Source organism: Sorex fumeus, unplaced genomic scaffold, assembly GCF_029834395.1.
Source record: "Sorex fumeus unplaced genomic scaffold, SorFum_2.1 ptg000063l, whole genome shotgun sequence".
NCBI classification, from domain to species: Eukaryota; Metazoa; Chordata; class Mammalia; order Eulipotyphla; family Soricidae; genus Sorex; species Sorex fumeus.
The window spans coordinates 13883605-13899137 of record NW_026606120.1 but is presented as its reverse complement, the minus strand read 5'-3'; the positions used below and the strand labels follow the sequence as shown (position 1 = coordinate 13899137).

The 15533-nt window shown below is 44.6% G+C and overlaps 1 protein-coding gene across 1 annotated transcript in view; it reads right to left on the bottom strand.

Annotated features, from left to right (window-relative positions):
* CENPP (centromere protein P) overlaps positions 1-13460 on the bottom strand; it is a 218123-nt gene extending 204663 nt beyond the window's left edge. Inside the window, exon 1 of the mRNA XM_056128105.1 lies at positions 13360-13460. Within this exon, the coding sequence (XP_055984080.1) occupies positions 13360-13460 (101 nt within the window). The remainder of the gene's footprint in view (positions 1-13359) is intronic.
* Positions 13461-15533: the final 2073 nt, after the last annotated feature.

Below are 15533 nucleotides of genomic sequence, written 5' to 3'. Positions count from 1 at the left end.
CATTTTGAAGGTACTTTTCCAAACTTACACATATAGGTCACTCTGCCCTATCTTAAGTATCACTATTCTTTGTCAGTGTTCTAAACTTTGGTCACTCTTAGATCTCACCGGAAATGTTCAACAAGTCTGCAACATGAGTTGAAGACACAATTTGAGAAACTCCACAAGAAAGGTTAGACCTGGTTGCTTCTCAAATGGTACAACAAGGATCAGAAGCTGGGGTTATGTGGTCACACTTAGTTGCATAAAATCACCATCCAAGCAATCCTGAACAAGTGTGCATTAATCTGATACATAAAAATAAATTATAATATTGGAGGTCAGGGTAGAGGAATTGGCGCAAGTCACCCGCTTCTGATCTCCAGAGGAACTGAGCCCCGAGGAACCCAAGTTTCCTTGGTGAGCAACTCACCACCTTCTGATCACATCCCTGATACAGACTATCTTTAGGCTGTATTTAGTCTCCTCCTGCAGCTCATTTCTGGAAGAGGCTGTAAAGAAGCCAAGGTGCTGGCACAAGACATACCCCTGCCATGTCTCTTTCCCCCAGGGGTATGGACGCAGCCTGTGATTTTAACAGAAACTATGCTGGTGGGGCGGTGGGAGGGGTGCAGAGACAAAACTCCAGCCCCAGGTGGCATTAAGTATCCCTGAAATGGCCCTAGGCTCCCTCAGAACGGCTGACTCTCCAGGAGGAGCCCCAGACCTCAGAGCACTGAGTACCTGCCTCCTCTGTCCCAGCGAGAAGTTAATAAAACATCTGGAAGACTTTGCTACTTCATATTTCAGCAGTCCTGGATTGTCCTTTTAAAACCAAGCCCCAGGGTAGTCTTGGGGAGAGTTGGAGACCCTCGGGTCTGTCTGCCAGACAACTCAACAACTCATCTCTCCCCTACAAATGCATATTCGTTTATCACCCTCGGGTACACACTCAGATTCATCATCCACTTCCAAATACACTGCAATGTAGACATGGGTCTTGCCTGAGTTGATGTGTTTCATACTGCGTGGATCCTGTAAAAACCCAGAAATCACTTTCTGTGCACCAAACCTAGTGTATTTACTGAATGGCTTTAAAGATGTCATTTCAAAAAAAAAAAGAAATCACAGTGTCATATAGTGTTTTACCTAGTCCACACAACAAACATGCTGGCTGAGTTTTAAGTCAAGGTTTGAGGAATCGATCTTACTCCTCCACGATCTTGGGCTTGCCATATAAACATCAGAGCCTCCCATCCCTTTCACATGACATAATATAGTTGCTGAAGCTGTTTTTTTTTAATATTTTTTGTTGTTTTTGGGGTCACACCCGGCATTGCACAGGGGTTACTCCTGGCTCTGCACTCAGGAATTACTCCTGGCATTGTTCGGGGGACCATATGGATGCTGGGAATTGAACCCGGGTCGGCTGCATGCAAGGCAAATGCCCTCCCTGCTGTGCTATCACTCCAGCCCACTGCTGAAGTTTTTGAGAATGAGTGAAATTACTTGGGTTAAGAAAATGAAGGCGGGCCACCCCACCAGCAGCCAACTTTCAAGGACTCGCTCATCTCCCCCAACTGAGGTACAGGCCCAGTGGACGTGGTGTCTGGAGCCTTGCAGCTGGGCATGGGCAGAGCTAGTTATCAAGCTCAGATCTCCAAGGGACGGGAAACTGGGCAGGCTGTGCCACTAGCAGCCAACTTTCAAGAACTAGCTCATTTCCCTCAACCCAGGTACAGGCCCTGTGGGGGTGGCATCCAGAGCCACGGCCATGTTGTTATTCTCCTCCATATCCTATAATAACCATAAATTATCCTCTTAGGTGGAACTTTCACTAGGGCAACCCAATCACCAAAAACACATTCAGCCAATAATTCATTAGCCCCACTTCAGTGAATATCACACCAAAAAAAAAAAAAAAACCAGTAACAGTAAGCATGAAAGACTAAACCTCACAGGTCACAATGGTAAAGCAACACAGTAGCCCACCAAGCTTAGTGAAGAAACTAGCCCAGATGACCCAACCAGTAACGGTGCGCTAGACAACCTCTCTGACAAGTAATTTAGAAGGGAGCCACTGTGGATGCATAGGGAGCTAAAAGAAACAATGCAACGCACCACCAATAAAATACAAGACAACCTGAGAGCAGAATTTTGCAAACAAATTTACAAACAAAATTTTGCAAACAAAATTACAAAAAAAAAAATGACAGATCTGAAAAACCTGGCAGGCGAATTGAAAAACTCAGTGGAAGGCCTCAGCAGCAGATTAAAAAGCTGCTGAGGACAGAATCAATGTTTCATCATCTCCAAGATGAGATGCAGAGAATTTCCAGACTAAAGCACAAAATGGAAAAGACCCTCAGAATGAACCAACAGATGACAAGAAAAATCGGGATGAAGCCACGAGGAATATAATATAAGAATCACTAGAGTTCCAGAGGGACAGGAAGAAAACCCTGACAACGAAGAAACTGTCAAAGACATCATTGCTAAGATGTTCTCAGAGATGAAGAGCACATAAGACCAGATTCAGGAGGCCTGAAGGGTACCAGCTAGAAGGAATCCAAGTAAAAGTACTCCAAGACACATTCTGATCAGAATGACGGAAACCATAGACAGACAAAATTCTGAAAGCAGCAAGATCAAAGAAAGAAATTGCCTATAAAGAAGCATCCTTAAGAAGTACAGCTGACTTATCTGATGAAACCCTCAGGGCCCAAGAACAGTGGTGGGATATAGAAAAAAAACTCACTGAAATAAACATCTCACCAAAAATATTTACCCAGCTAGACTCTCATTCATTTCAAAAGGAACAACTCACAGTTTCACAGACAAACAACTCAGGAACTTCATAGACTCAAAATCATGGTTACAAGAACAACTAAATGGGTTACTTTAAGACAAGACAAGCCTCTCAAATACACCAAATTTCAGCAAAAAGATGGGGCAAAACCCCATAACAATACTCTCTCTCAACATCAATGGGCTAAACACACCAATTAAAAGACAAAGAGTGGCAGGATGGATTAGAAAACTGAACCCAACATTCTGCTGCCTGCAAGAAACACATCTGAACAGTCAGAGCAAACACAGATTCAAAGCCAAAGGCTGGAAAACAATCCTACAGGCAAACAAGTCCCTCAAAAAAGCTGGGGTGGCCATTCTGGTATCAGACCACATTGATTTCAGACTGAAAATCACAAGAGAGAGTGAAGGTCATTTCTTATTGATCAAGGGATCTGTACATCAGGGAGAACTTAACAGTCCTAAATGTATATGCACCTAATGAGGGACCAGCAAAATACTTAAAACAACCACTCATAGACTTAAAGAAAGTCTATAGCAACACAATACTAGTGGGAGATTTCAACACTGCTTTATTACCTCTCGACAGATCAACCAGACTCAAGCGTAGCAAGGACATACTTTATCTGAGGGAAGAAATGGAAGAAATGGAAGGCTTAGTAGATATATATAGGACACTTCATCCTCAAAAAGCTAATACACATTCTTCTCAAGTGTGCATGGGACATTCTCCAAGATAGACCACTTGCTGGGCCACAAAACATACCTCCATAAAATTAAGAAGATAGAGACTGTATCAAGGATCTTCTCAGACCATGATGTGCTGAAAATAGAACTGAATCACACACATACACACACACAAATTGAAAATCAAATCAAACACCTGGAAATTAAAAAGCTCACTACTGAACAACGAGTGTGTTAGAAAGGAAATCAAAAAATTCCTGGAAACAAACAAAAATGAAGATGAGTTACCAGAGCTTATGGGACACAGCAAAAGTGGTGTTAAGGGGAAAGTTTATAGGGCTACAAGCATTCTCAGGAAGGAAGAGCGAGCCCATATAAGTAACCTAACCTCACAGCTTAAGAGTTTGGAGAATGACCAACAAAAGGAGCCCAATCCAGGCAGGAGGAAGGAAATAAAACTTAGAGCAGAAATTAATGAGTTGGAAGCCCAAAAAACAATCCAAAAGATCAATGAAATCAAGAGCTTATTCTTTGCGAAAATAAAGATCAATAAACCTCTACCAAGACTCACAAAGAAAGGGAGAGCGAAAACCTTAATCAGAAATGAAAAGGACGGCATCACACAGAAACTACAGAAATTCAAAGGATCCTCAGTGATTACTTTGAGAACCTTTATGCCGAAACAAGAAAACCTCGAGGAAATGGACACATTTCTGGATTCCTGTAGCCTCCCAAGAAGACCTGGAATACCTGGACAGACCTATCACCATCAAGGAAATTGGAACAGTAATAGTCTCCCCAAAACTCTATCATTGTATAAAACTGAAATCCAAGCATGAAAGTTTATGTCTGTCTACAACTGTACCTCATGGTGTTTCACTAATTAAAAAAAAAAAAAGTCTCCCCAAACACAAAGGTCCTGGCTCAGATGGATTCACCAGTGAATTCTTCCAAATCTTTAAAGAGGACTTACTCCCTTCCTTTTTAAGCTTTTCCAGGAAATTTGAAGAATCAGAAACACTTAGTTTCTATGAAGCAAATATCACCCTGATACCAAAAGCAGACAAAGATACCACAAAGAAAGAGAATTACAGGCCAATATCCCTGATGAACACAGATGCAAAGATCCTCAACAAAATTCTATCAAATAGAATCCAAAGACTCATCAAAAAGATCATACACCACAACCAAGTAGGATTCATCCCAGGGATGCAAGGGTGGTTTAACATTCGCAAGTCAATCAACATAATCCATCATATCAATAAAAGATAAAAACCACCTGATCATATCAATAAATGCAGAGAAAGCATTTGACAAGATGCAGCACCCATTTATGATGAAAACCCTCAGCAAAATAGGCATTGAAGGAACTTTCCTCAATATAGTCAAAGCCATCTACCACAAAACCATGGCAAGCAACAAAGATGCTTGGGGAGATGGGGAGAAACAAAAAACATTCCCTCTGGGGCTGGAGAGATAGCACAGGGGGTAGGGCGTTTGCCTTGCACGTGGCCGACCCAGGTTCAATTCCCAGCATCCCATATGGTCCCCTGAGCACTCCTGAGTGCAGAGCCAGGAGTAACCCCTGTGCATCGCCAGGTATGACCCGAAAAGCAAAAAAAAAAAAAAAAAAAAAAAGCCTTCCCTCTAAACTCAAGGACAAGACAAGGTTGCTCCCTTACACCACTCCTATTCAATATATTACTGGAAGTTCTGGCCATTGCAGTTAGGCAAGAAAGATTTCTCGGGTATACAGATAGGAAAGGAAGAGGTCAAATTATCACTATTTGCGGATGATATGATACTATACTTAGAAAAATCCTAAAGACTCTACAAAAAAGCTCCGAGATGGGCTGGAGCAATAGCACAGCGGGTAGGGCGTCTGCCTTGCACACGGCCGACCCGGGTTCAATTCCCAGCATCCCATATGGTCCCCTGAGCACCACCAGGAGTGATCCCTGAGTGCAGAGCCAGGAGTAACCCCTGTGCGTTGCCGGGTGTGATCCAAAAAAAAAAAAAAAAAAGCTCCGAGAAATAATAGGTTTGTATAGTAAAGTGGCAGGCTGAAAAAGTGAACATCCAAAACTCCCTGGCTTTCCTTTATGCAAATAATGAAAGAGAAAAGATATTTTTTAAAAAATCTCATTCACAATAGTACTTCAGAAATCAAGTTACCTTGGAATCAGCTTAACTAAAGAGGTGAAGGAACTATACAAAGAAAATTATAAAACTCTACTTCAAGAAATAAAAGAGGACACTAGGAAATGGAGACACATCCCCTGCTCATGGATAGGGAGGAATAACATTGTCAAAATGGCAATGCTCCACAAAGCACTATACAAATTTAATGCGGTCCCTATCAGGATACCTATGACTTTTTTCAGAGAAATAGACAAAACACTCCTGAAATTCATATAGAACAATAAATCTCCACGAATAGCTAAAGCAATCCTTGGGAAAAAGAAGATGGTGGCATCACCTTCCCCAACTTCAAACTGTACTAAAAAGCAGTAGTAATTGAAACAGCATTGGACTAGAAAGAGACATGCAGACCAATGGAAAAGAGTTGAATATTCGGACGAGAGCAGTGCAGTCTCTGCCCCCGCGTCTGGGTGTTCCTTCCCGGAGCCCCTTGGAGGGGAGCGGGTTGAGCTTTCCTCCCCGCCCCGACCAGGACTCCGGCAGCCGAAGACCTCCAGGACCAGCCACCACCATGCTGAGACCACTCTCCGCATCCATGAAGGTACTGGCAGAGGGACACAGCCACGCGGGTTCCGGGGCCGAGACCTCCACGCCTACTCAAATTGGAGTCGAGCATCTTCCACCCAGATCCTCCAAATTCCAGTAGGCGGGGGTCACACCCACCACCTGGCCCCCTGGCGCCGTGTAATCCCATCAGCGGCCAAGACCCAGAGACTATAAAATCCAGATCCCGGAACCGCGCAGCCGCATTTGTGGCCGCGCGACATCTTATTATCTCATTCCCACTTTGGACAAACTTGCAGGCTATCGAATGTAGCCTGCCCACAGGGCAGAGTCTGGCAAACTCCCCGTGGCCTACCAAATATGCCAAATACCAGTAACAATGATGGGTCTCATTCTCCTAAAGAGCCGTAAATATAATCTCAGGGCTAGGATGAAAGAGACGTTACTGGGGCCTGCTCGAGGCAATCGACGATTAACAGGATGATGAAATGAAAAAAATGAAACTGTCCTTCCATTGTTCATCACTTTGCTCGAGTGGGTCCAGAAGTGTCTCCATTTTTGAGATTTTTGTTACTGTGTTTGGTGTATTGAATACGTGATGGGTAGCTTGCCAGACTTTGCCGTGTGGGCGAGATACTCTCGGTGGCTTGCCAGGCTCTCCGAGAGGGGTGGAGGAATCGAACCCGGCTCAGCCGGGCTGGCTGTGTGCAGGCAAACATCCTACTGCTGTGCTATCACTCCAGCCCATTCTGTCAGACTCTCAAATATATGATCACTTAATCTTTGACAAAGGAGCAAGAAATGTGAAGTGGAACAAGGAAAGACTCTTCAACAACTTGTGCTGAGAAAACTGGACAAAAAAATGCAAAAAAAAAAATGAATTCTGACCTCTAATGACAGAAACAAAAGTCATATCAAAGTGGATTAAAGAAGAGGTGCCACCAACAGGACAACCTATACTGTGGGGCGAGTGTATCAGTAGCCTGATGGTGCCATCAGACTTCCTGATACTCCAAAATTGCCACTGTTGCCTTTGGCCAGATCCCAACAACTTGGGTCCAAGTTTACCAAGAAATTAAATGGCCAAAAGTTAGGTATGTGGGAGACGCACCCACAAACCCACCTCCGTCAGCTATCCAAGCCCATTTATTGGCCTTATTTCAGAGACACATAAATGCCGAAAGAGTTCAAAAGCCTCAGTCAGGGCTGGTGGCATATAAGCCAAGAGTTTATTTCTCTGGAAAAGATGGAAACGAGGGCCATGATCCAGAGACACACAAAAGAATCTCTGAACGGAGCAGCTCGCTGCAGAGATGCCTCTAGACTTTAAGCCAGGCCAACTTCACCGGACTGCCTCTAACAGGGGCAGGCGTCGTTCCTCTACCTGCCCCCTAAGAACGTCAGCAACCACCAGCTACCAGAATCCAATGAGAAGCGCAGGTATGCAGGTTCAGTGACAACAAACTCCAGGCCTCAAGGGACAGGAGATGGGCCGGTCCTTCTCATCTCCCCATTCCCATGGGACCCTGGAGGTCATGCTCACAAACTGCCTCTGGCTGCTACTTAAGCTCCTTAACAGCCATGATCTAGAGACACACAAAAGAATCTCCAATAGAGCAGCTCACTGCAGAGATTTCTGCAGACCCTAATTATCTAAAATTTTAGAATTCCAGGAGAGTGTAGCCGCGACATCTTATGCTATTCACAACAAGCAATACGAAAGAGAGTATGGTGGAGATTGTCTACCACAGAGGCAGATGGGGGGCGGGCGGGGCAGATACTGGGGACCTTGGTGGTAGGAGATGTGCACTGGTAGAGGGTTAGGTGATCAATCATTGTATGACTGAAACTCAAACAGGAAAGCTTTATACCTGCATCTCACAGGGTTAAAAAAAATAGTAATTTTCAAAAATAATAAACATTCTGAATAAAAGAAAAAGTAATGTGGAGTTCATGCCCAATCCAATCAGATTAATCAATGACTAAATAAACAGCAGTACTCCTACATTATTAAAAACAATAAAAAAGCGGATTTAAAGACCTCAATATCAGACCTGTATCCATAAAGTACATGGAGGAAAATGTAGGCAGAACCCTCCATGAAGCTTAAGCTAAAAGCATCTTTAAGGAAGAAACACCACTGACCAAGCAAGTGAAAACAAACATAAACAAATGGGACTACATTAAACTAAGAAGCTTCTGCACCTCAAAAGAAACAGTGACCAAAATACAGAGAGCCCACGGAATGGGAAAGAAAATTTACCCAATACCCATCTGATGGGCTGGAGCAATAGCACAGCGGTAGGGCGTTTGCCTTGCGCACAGCCCATCCGGTCGAGCCGGGTTCGATTCCTCTGCCTCTCTCGGAGAACCTGGCAAGATACCGAGATTATCTCGCCTGCACGGCAAAGCCTGGCGAGCTACCCGTGACATATTCGATATGCCAAACACAGTAACAAGTCTCACAATGCTACTGGGCCTGCTTGAGCACATCGATGAACAACGGGAGGACAGTGACAGTGACCCATCTGATAAGGGGTTAATATCCAGGATATAAAAGACACTGGTAAAATTATACAAGAAAAAAACCTCCAACCCCATCAAAAAAATGGAGAGTAGAAATGAACAGAAGCTTCCTCAAAAAAGCAGCACAAATGGCCATAAGGCACATGAAAAAATGCTCTACATCACTAATCATCAGAGAGATGCAAATCAAAACAACAATGACATATCTCATACCACAGAGACTAACATACACCAAAAAGAACAAAAACAACCAGTGCTGGTGCAGATATGGAGAGAAAGGAACTCTCTTTCATTGTTGGTGGGAATGCCGACTGGTCCAGCTTTTTTGGAAAACAATATGGTCATTCCTTCATAAATCAGATATTGAGCTTCCATATTATCCCACAATACCACTTCTGGGAATATATCCCGAGGGTTCAAACAAGCACACTATTACATCTGCACCTGTATATTCATTGCAGCACTGTTCACAATAGAGAGAATCTGGAAACAACCCCAGTGCCCGAGAACAGAGGACTGGTTAAAGAAACTTTAACATCTACACAATGGAATACTATACAGCTGTTAGGAAAGATGAAGTCATAAAATTTGCTTATAAGTGGGTGGTCATGGAGAGTATCATGCAAGTGAAATGAGTCAGAGAGGGATAGACGTAGGACTGCACTCATTTGTGGAATATAAAATAATATGAGACTGACACCCAAGGACAGTAGACACAAGGGCCAGGAATATTTCTCCATAGTTGGAAGACTGCCTCATGAGTTGAGGGAGAAGACAGCTGGAATAGAGAAGGGATCACTAAGTCAATGATGGTTGGAGGGATCTTTTGGGATGGTAGATGTGTGCTGAAAGTAGATAGAGAACCAAACCATAATGCCCCAAAGTAGAGAGAAAGTATGGGAAATTGTCTGCCATAGAGGCAGGGGGAGGGCTGGGATGGGGGGGGAGAGGGAGGGGGCGGAGGGATACTGTGGACATTGTTGGTGGAAAATGTGCACTGGTGGAGGGATGGTTGTTTGATCATTGTATGAATGAAACTCAAACGTGAAAGCTTCGCAACTGTATCTCACAATGACTCAATTAAATATATATATGACTATCAGTAAATATTGGTTCTTCCAATTAAAAAAATAACTTTGGGGCTGGAACGATAGCGTCTGCCTTGCACGCGGACAACCTGGGTTCAATTCCCAGCATCCCATATCCCCAAGCAACACCAGAAGTAATTCCTGAGTGCATGAGCCAGGAGTAACCCCTGTGCAACTCTGGGTGTGACCCAAAAAGCAAAAATAAAATAAAATTTAAAAAAATAACTTATTGGGAGATCAGTCTGTTATTAAGTTCAGTAAAATAAAGTTAAACCTGTAAAATGTGAATATAAGGAATACAGATGTATATTCTAAGAAAATGGATGGAGAATCGTGTGGAATAGTGCAGTTTTTGCAGACTATTGTCAATCTGCACAGTCCATGAAAATGCATGCTATTAAAATAATTTTATTTCATGTAAGCTTTGTCACATCTTGACCTTGAGAGCTTTATCCACAAGTGTGAAATTCTTAGTTTCTTGGTAATCTTTGTGTTTTAAATCCTATGCTGTTTTTCTAGAAATTGGAATTCTAAAGATAAAACTTTGTTTTCTGGTTAATTCCTAACGTGAAGCGAAATTCTGCTAAGTGTAATATATAAAATATTTAATTGAGGGAATTGTAAACCTTTTGGACATTATATAATGGATTAAATACTTTTGAAAGAGTATAATTTTGCAGTGTACAATTTTATCATGCTAAGTGAGGTTATGATTAGCAACTTGTTTCCAAACTTCTTGGGAGATCAGGCTGTATTAAGTTCAGTAAAATCAGATTAAACCTGTAAGATTATTCCTATAAGGAGTAAAGATGCATATTTTACATAAGGAAGATAAATCCTTATGTATCCTCAGTGTAAAAGAAAAAGGAATCATATTAAAATGATATTGGTTTAGAAATGGGATGAAGAAAAGTTACAGGACAGAACTGTGTAAAAAAAAAACGGTAAATTTGAGATTGTGGTTTAAGAAAAGAAACTATGATCAAACTGGATTGTTATAGAGATCTTTAAATTGTATCTGCAGAATTGTTCTAGTGTCTATTTTGGCAAGACCTCTGGAAAAGAGATGGCTGATCTGGACTCCTATTAGAGTGTTCTTACATAACTGGATTCTTAAAAAGGTTACAGGAAATAAAGGTTTTCAACATGGAACTAACTGAATTAAACATGTTATTAAACTGTATATTCTACCTCACAGATCTTACTGCTTCTTTTGACTAGGCTCCACAGCAAATGGGTAGATTGCATCTAGTGAGTAAAGTGAAATATTTGCTTTTCTCTGTACCTTCAGTATAGTTTTTGATGCTTTATGGCACTATGTTGGTCTGCATAAATCCAGATATAACGTTCCTCTCTGTAACAGGCCGACCCCTAAAGCAAATATGGGACCCCCCAAAGCCCTGTTCCAGAGAAACAGTTTAAAGGGGATTGGTTAAATGACAGGAATAGATCTAGTATTAATACAGATACACCTCAGGGAGACCCCAGAGTTTGGCAGGCAACAAGGAAGGTTGGAAATCATCTCTGCTATGGAAAGCAAGAAATCTGCAGATCTGCAATGACTGACCTGGGGCTGTGCCCTAATTGCAACAAGGAAAGTCACTGCAGTAGGGATTGTCCTCAGCCCCAAAGTGGGATATGGCTGCTGTTTGCCCTAGAGGCCCCAGAGCAAGACTGAAGAGGCCAGAGGCCACCATGCCGACGTGATCTTCAAATCTTAGGGCGAGGTCTAGGTAACCGTGAGGTGACAGGTATTATATTAATGTTGTTACTGCTGTGTCTCCTGCTCTGTCTTAGCCAATCCCCAGGACTTCTCAGTAAATAACAGGATACCCCAAATGGAGAGTTCTCCAATCTTGCTGAGTTTATGCAAAAGAATGAGTCAGGTTTAATAAGTCATCTGGCACATTTAAAGTGAAAGCGGAAAGAAAACTATGTTTCTGTAATTTGCCTTTTGTAGAAATCAGATTCTACTTCTATAAAGGTGATTGAATCAATGTATTCTAAAAAGCAGGCTTCATTTAAAAGATATCCCCCCTTTGGGTAATCCAGATAAAATTTCATTCACAGACTGTAGGTACGAGCACAGTCTATAAAAAAAAAACTCAAAGCTACACAGAGTAGAAGCCAGAGATTTACCAGGGAGAAACTCAGCTCAAAAGGCAGAATTAATTGCTCCAAGAGTAAACATCCAAACTGGTTCTAAGTATTTGTTCTTCATTCTAATGAGCACATAGTCATTTGGAGAGAAAAAGAACTTTTTATTTTATTTTTAATTGAATCACTATGAGATACACAGATACAAAGCTGTTCATGGTCGTGTTTCATTTCAATCATACAACGTTCCAACACCCATCCCTCCACCAGTGTACATTTCTCAACAATATTCCCCACCGCGCCCCTCCCCTCCCCCCCACTTTCTCTCTCTCCTCTTTCTTCCCTTTCCTCAAAAAACCTCCAAATAAAATCTGTTTTCTACTTCACTGCTCACCTACACCTGAAATTCTTTTCTGTGGGAAGGATAAAGGCCTGAAGGCTGGGTAAGGCCTAAGACTGTTTTTTTTTTTCCCTGCAAAGAGCAATTTTTCGCTCCAGACTAAGTCCCTGGCTCCCCAAGAAATCAGGTGCTGGGGATTAACTCTCGTGCCAAGAAGACTAAATGGACATCAGGTGTGGTTTAACAGCCAGCTCCTGGGGCTGGTGGGGCTCAGGGTCCGTGCAGGAGCTCCTGGTAGACTTCATCAGTCCCTGGGCTTGCAGCCGGTGACAGGGTTGCAGTCTCTCCTCTCCGCCTCGCACACGACACGTTCGGGAAGGTCCACCTACTTCAAAGGGACATCACTGACTGTGCCATCCTCCCCCTCTCCTCCCCTCCACAAAGCAGAGGGCCTAAGGTTTTTGTTGTTGTTGTTTTTTGTTTTCTTTTTTTGCTTTTTGGGTCACACCCGGAGATGCACAGGAGTTACTCCTGGTTCATGCACTCAGGAATTACTCCTGGCGGTGCTCGGGGGACCATATGGGATGCTGGGAATCGAAGCTTGGTCGGCTGCGTGCAAGGCAAACGCCCTACCCGCTGTGCTACCGCTCCAGCCCCAGGGCCTAAGTTTTGAAGTGCTGGTGTTCAGTACAGCTTTCAGGCACTTCCTTCCTCTGAGACGTTGGACAAACAACTCCCCTGACCTTCAATCTCCTACACTTTGGGGCCCGAGAGGCGCTTGCCTGGCATGAGTCCCCGACTCTGCGGAGCACAGTGATCTGAGCACTGCTGGTGGTCCTGGGGGAGCTGAGTAAGGCCCCCAAACCAAAACAAAGACCACCCACCCCAAAAAAGGAAATGTCAATTGCCATAAGAGCCGGGTGACCCATAAGACAAATACCATGAAACTAACGTTCAAGCTTCCCAGCGAGCCCCCCACGGGTCATCCCACGGAGAGGAATGAAGAGAGGCCGCTTCCCGATCGCGCGGTCCGGTTCCTCGGGAAAGCACCTCCCGCCGGGCCGTCGTCGGAACCAGCCCCGCGGGGAGTCGGGGGAGCCCCGCAAGGCCACGGCGCCCACCTACCCGGCTCCGAGGGCGTCTCCCCAGGGCGCCCGCGACCGCGCCCGCCGCAGGGCTGCGACCTCGGCTTCCAGGGCGCGGAGCTCCTCCCAACTGGCCTCCATGAAGCGGAGCTGTCACGGGCAGCCCCGCTCCTCCTGACCAGCGACCACCGGACCCGGCGAAGCGCTGGGCTTGGGCTCGGCGTCAGCCTCCGGCTATTCAAACCTCCCGCGCGGCGGCGCCCACCACGCCCCGGAAGTGCGCGTACCGGAAGTGAGTGTAGGGACTCGCTGTTTCTCCGCCGACTCACTACATCCTTCAAGTAGTCTCAAGGGTGTGGATGAACACAGTGGAGGAGACAGCCCTCTGGAGTGAGAGTTAGGAATTTGGGCGTGAGTTCTCTTGCGGAAGTTGGAAGGCGGTGGAGATATTACCGGGTCTCCAAAAGATGGGTAAAGAAAGAGCAGGAACACAGTGTGTCGGCGGAAGCTTAAGAGATGGGGTTGGAAATCGTACCGGACGAAAGGGCGAAGCGGACCTGTTTGGACACGTGACCGGAAGTCCGGCGGCGGATCGCTGCTCGTCCGGGGAATCCGCGTGGTGAGTAGTGATCGGGTCAGCTGCGTGGGAAATGACGGAAATATTCGCCCTGTCGGCAGTCTACCTTGTTTGGGGTCTTCTCGGAGGAGCTAGTCTGGCGTGGACCGGTTGGGGAAGGGAAGCCTGCATCAGGAAGAATGTAGGCCCTGCCTCACCCAGACCACAAACCACGTTTTGGGCTCCAAAACTGTCATGCGAGAGAGGGGGCTCGCTCTCAAGAGCCCGCAACTGGCACCTTGGGAAATCGGATGTCGTGCGTCAAATCTCAGTACCACTGGGGACCTAATCCCTAGATTATCACTGTATCGCTGTCATCCCGTTTTTCATCGATTTACCTGAGAGGGCGCCAGTAAACTCTCCATTGGTCCCAGCCCTGAGATTTTAGCAGCCTCTCCTTACTCGTCCTTCCCAGCGGGGCCGAATTGGAGGCCCTTTCAGGGTCAGGGGTATGAGACCCATTATTGTTAACTGTTTTTGGCATATCGAATAAACCACAGGGAGCTTGGCGGGCTGTGCCTATGATCCCTAGATTACATAGTTAATAATTAGAAAATCTGAAATGAGAGCTGAATTGTCATTCTAGCCTCATCGCTCACTTTCTGGGAAAGTGACTTAACCAACTCTCTTCCTCGTTTAAAAAAAAAAAAGTGAAGATAAATGACCGTGTTCAATGCTGGCACTTAGTGAAAGCGCACATCAGTATTAGCAGCAATTCCAGTTGCTTGTTTGGTGCATTCCAGATGGCAGAACGCCACTTTGTAGACACATGCTGGGACATGGTGTTCTAATTACAGCATTTGCCTTCTGTGTAACTGTGAAGAACTCCTGAATGGAGACCAGGCTTTTCATTTTTAGATTTTTGTCAGTCTGTGTACGTGCTATTACCGCCAGCGTCTGTAAAAGTGAATAATTGAATGAATGAAGAAAGTACCCAACAACATGGGCAAGTCAGTGAAGCGGGGTAGAATACAATAATGCCCTTTGGGGCAAAGCATCCACCTGTATCTGTGTCAAGAGATGTCAGTTACACTGTTCCAAAATTTAACATGGAGCTGTGAATGTAAGCCTTGAATTGAATCTCCAGGGATTAAAAACTGAAACACTATACAATAGGAAGTGAAGTACAAATCCTGGTGGCCAAATTGGCAGGGAAGATTTCTGGTGAAGAGTGGGTAGTTTGAGACTTGTTCTTCAAGCCCATGTTCTCCTTTGAACGTATATCTCGCTTGTCCGTATATCTCAGCTTTTTCCACGCAGAAGAACTCATGTTATCTCTTGACAGGTACTTCTCTTTCTCTCCCCTCATGGCTCTCTTAAGTAAGTTTCATTCAATAAAAGCTGTCTTGGGGCTGGACCAATAGCACAGTGGATAGAGTATTTGCCTTGCACACAGCTGACCTGGGTTCGAGCATCCCATATGGTCCCCTGAGCACCGCCAGTGGTAGTAAAAGTAAGTAAGTAAAGGCCCTCCTGTTGATCATCGATTTGCTCGAGCGGGCCCAGTAAAGTCTCCATTGGAGACTTTGTTGTTACTGTGTCTGGCATATCGAATACTCTCGGTAGCTTGCCGGGCTCTCCAAGAGGGACGGAGGAAT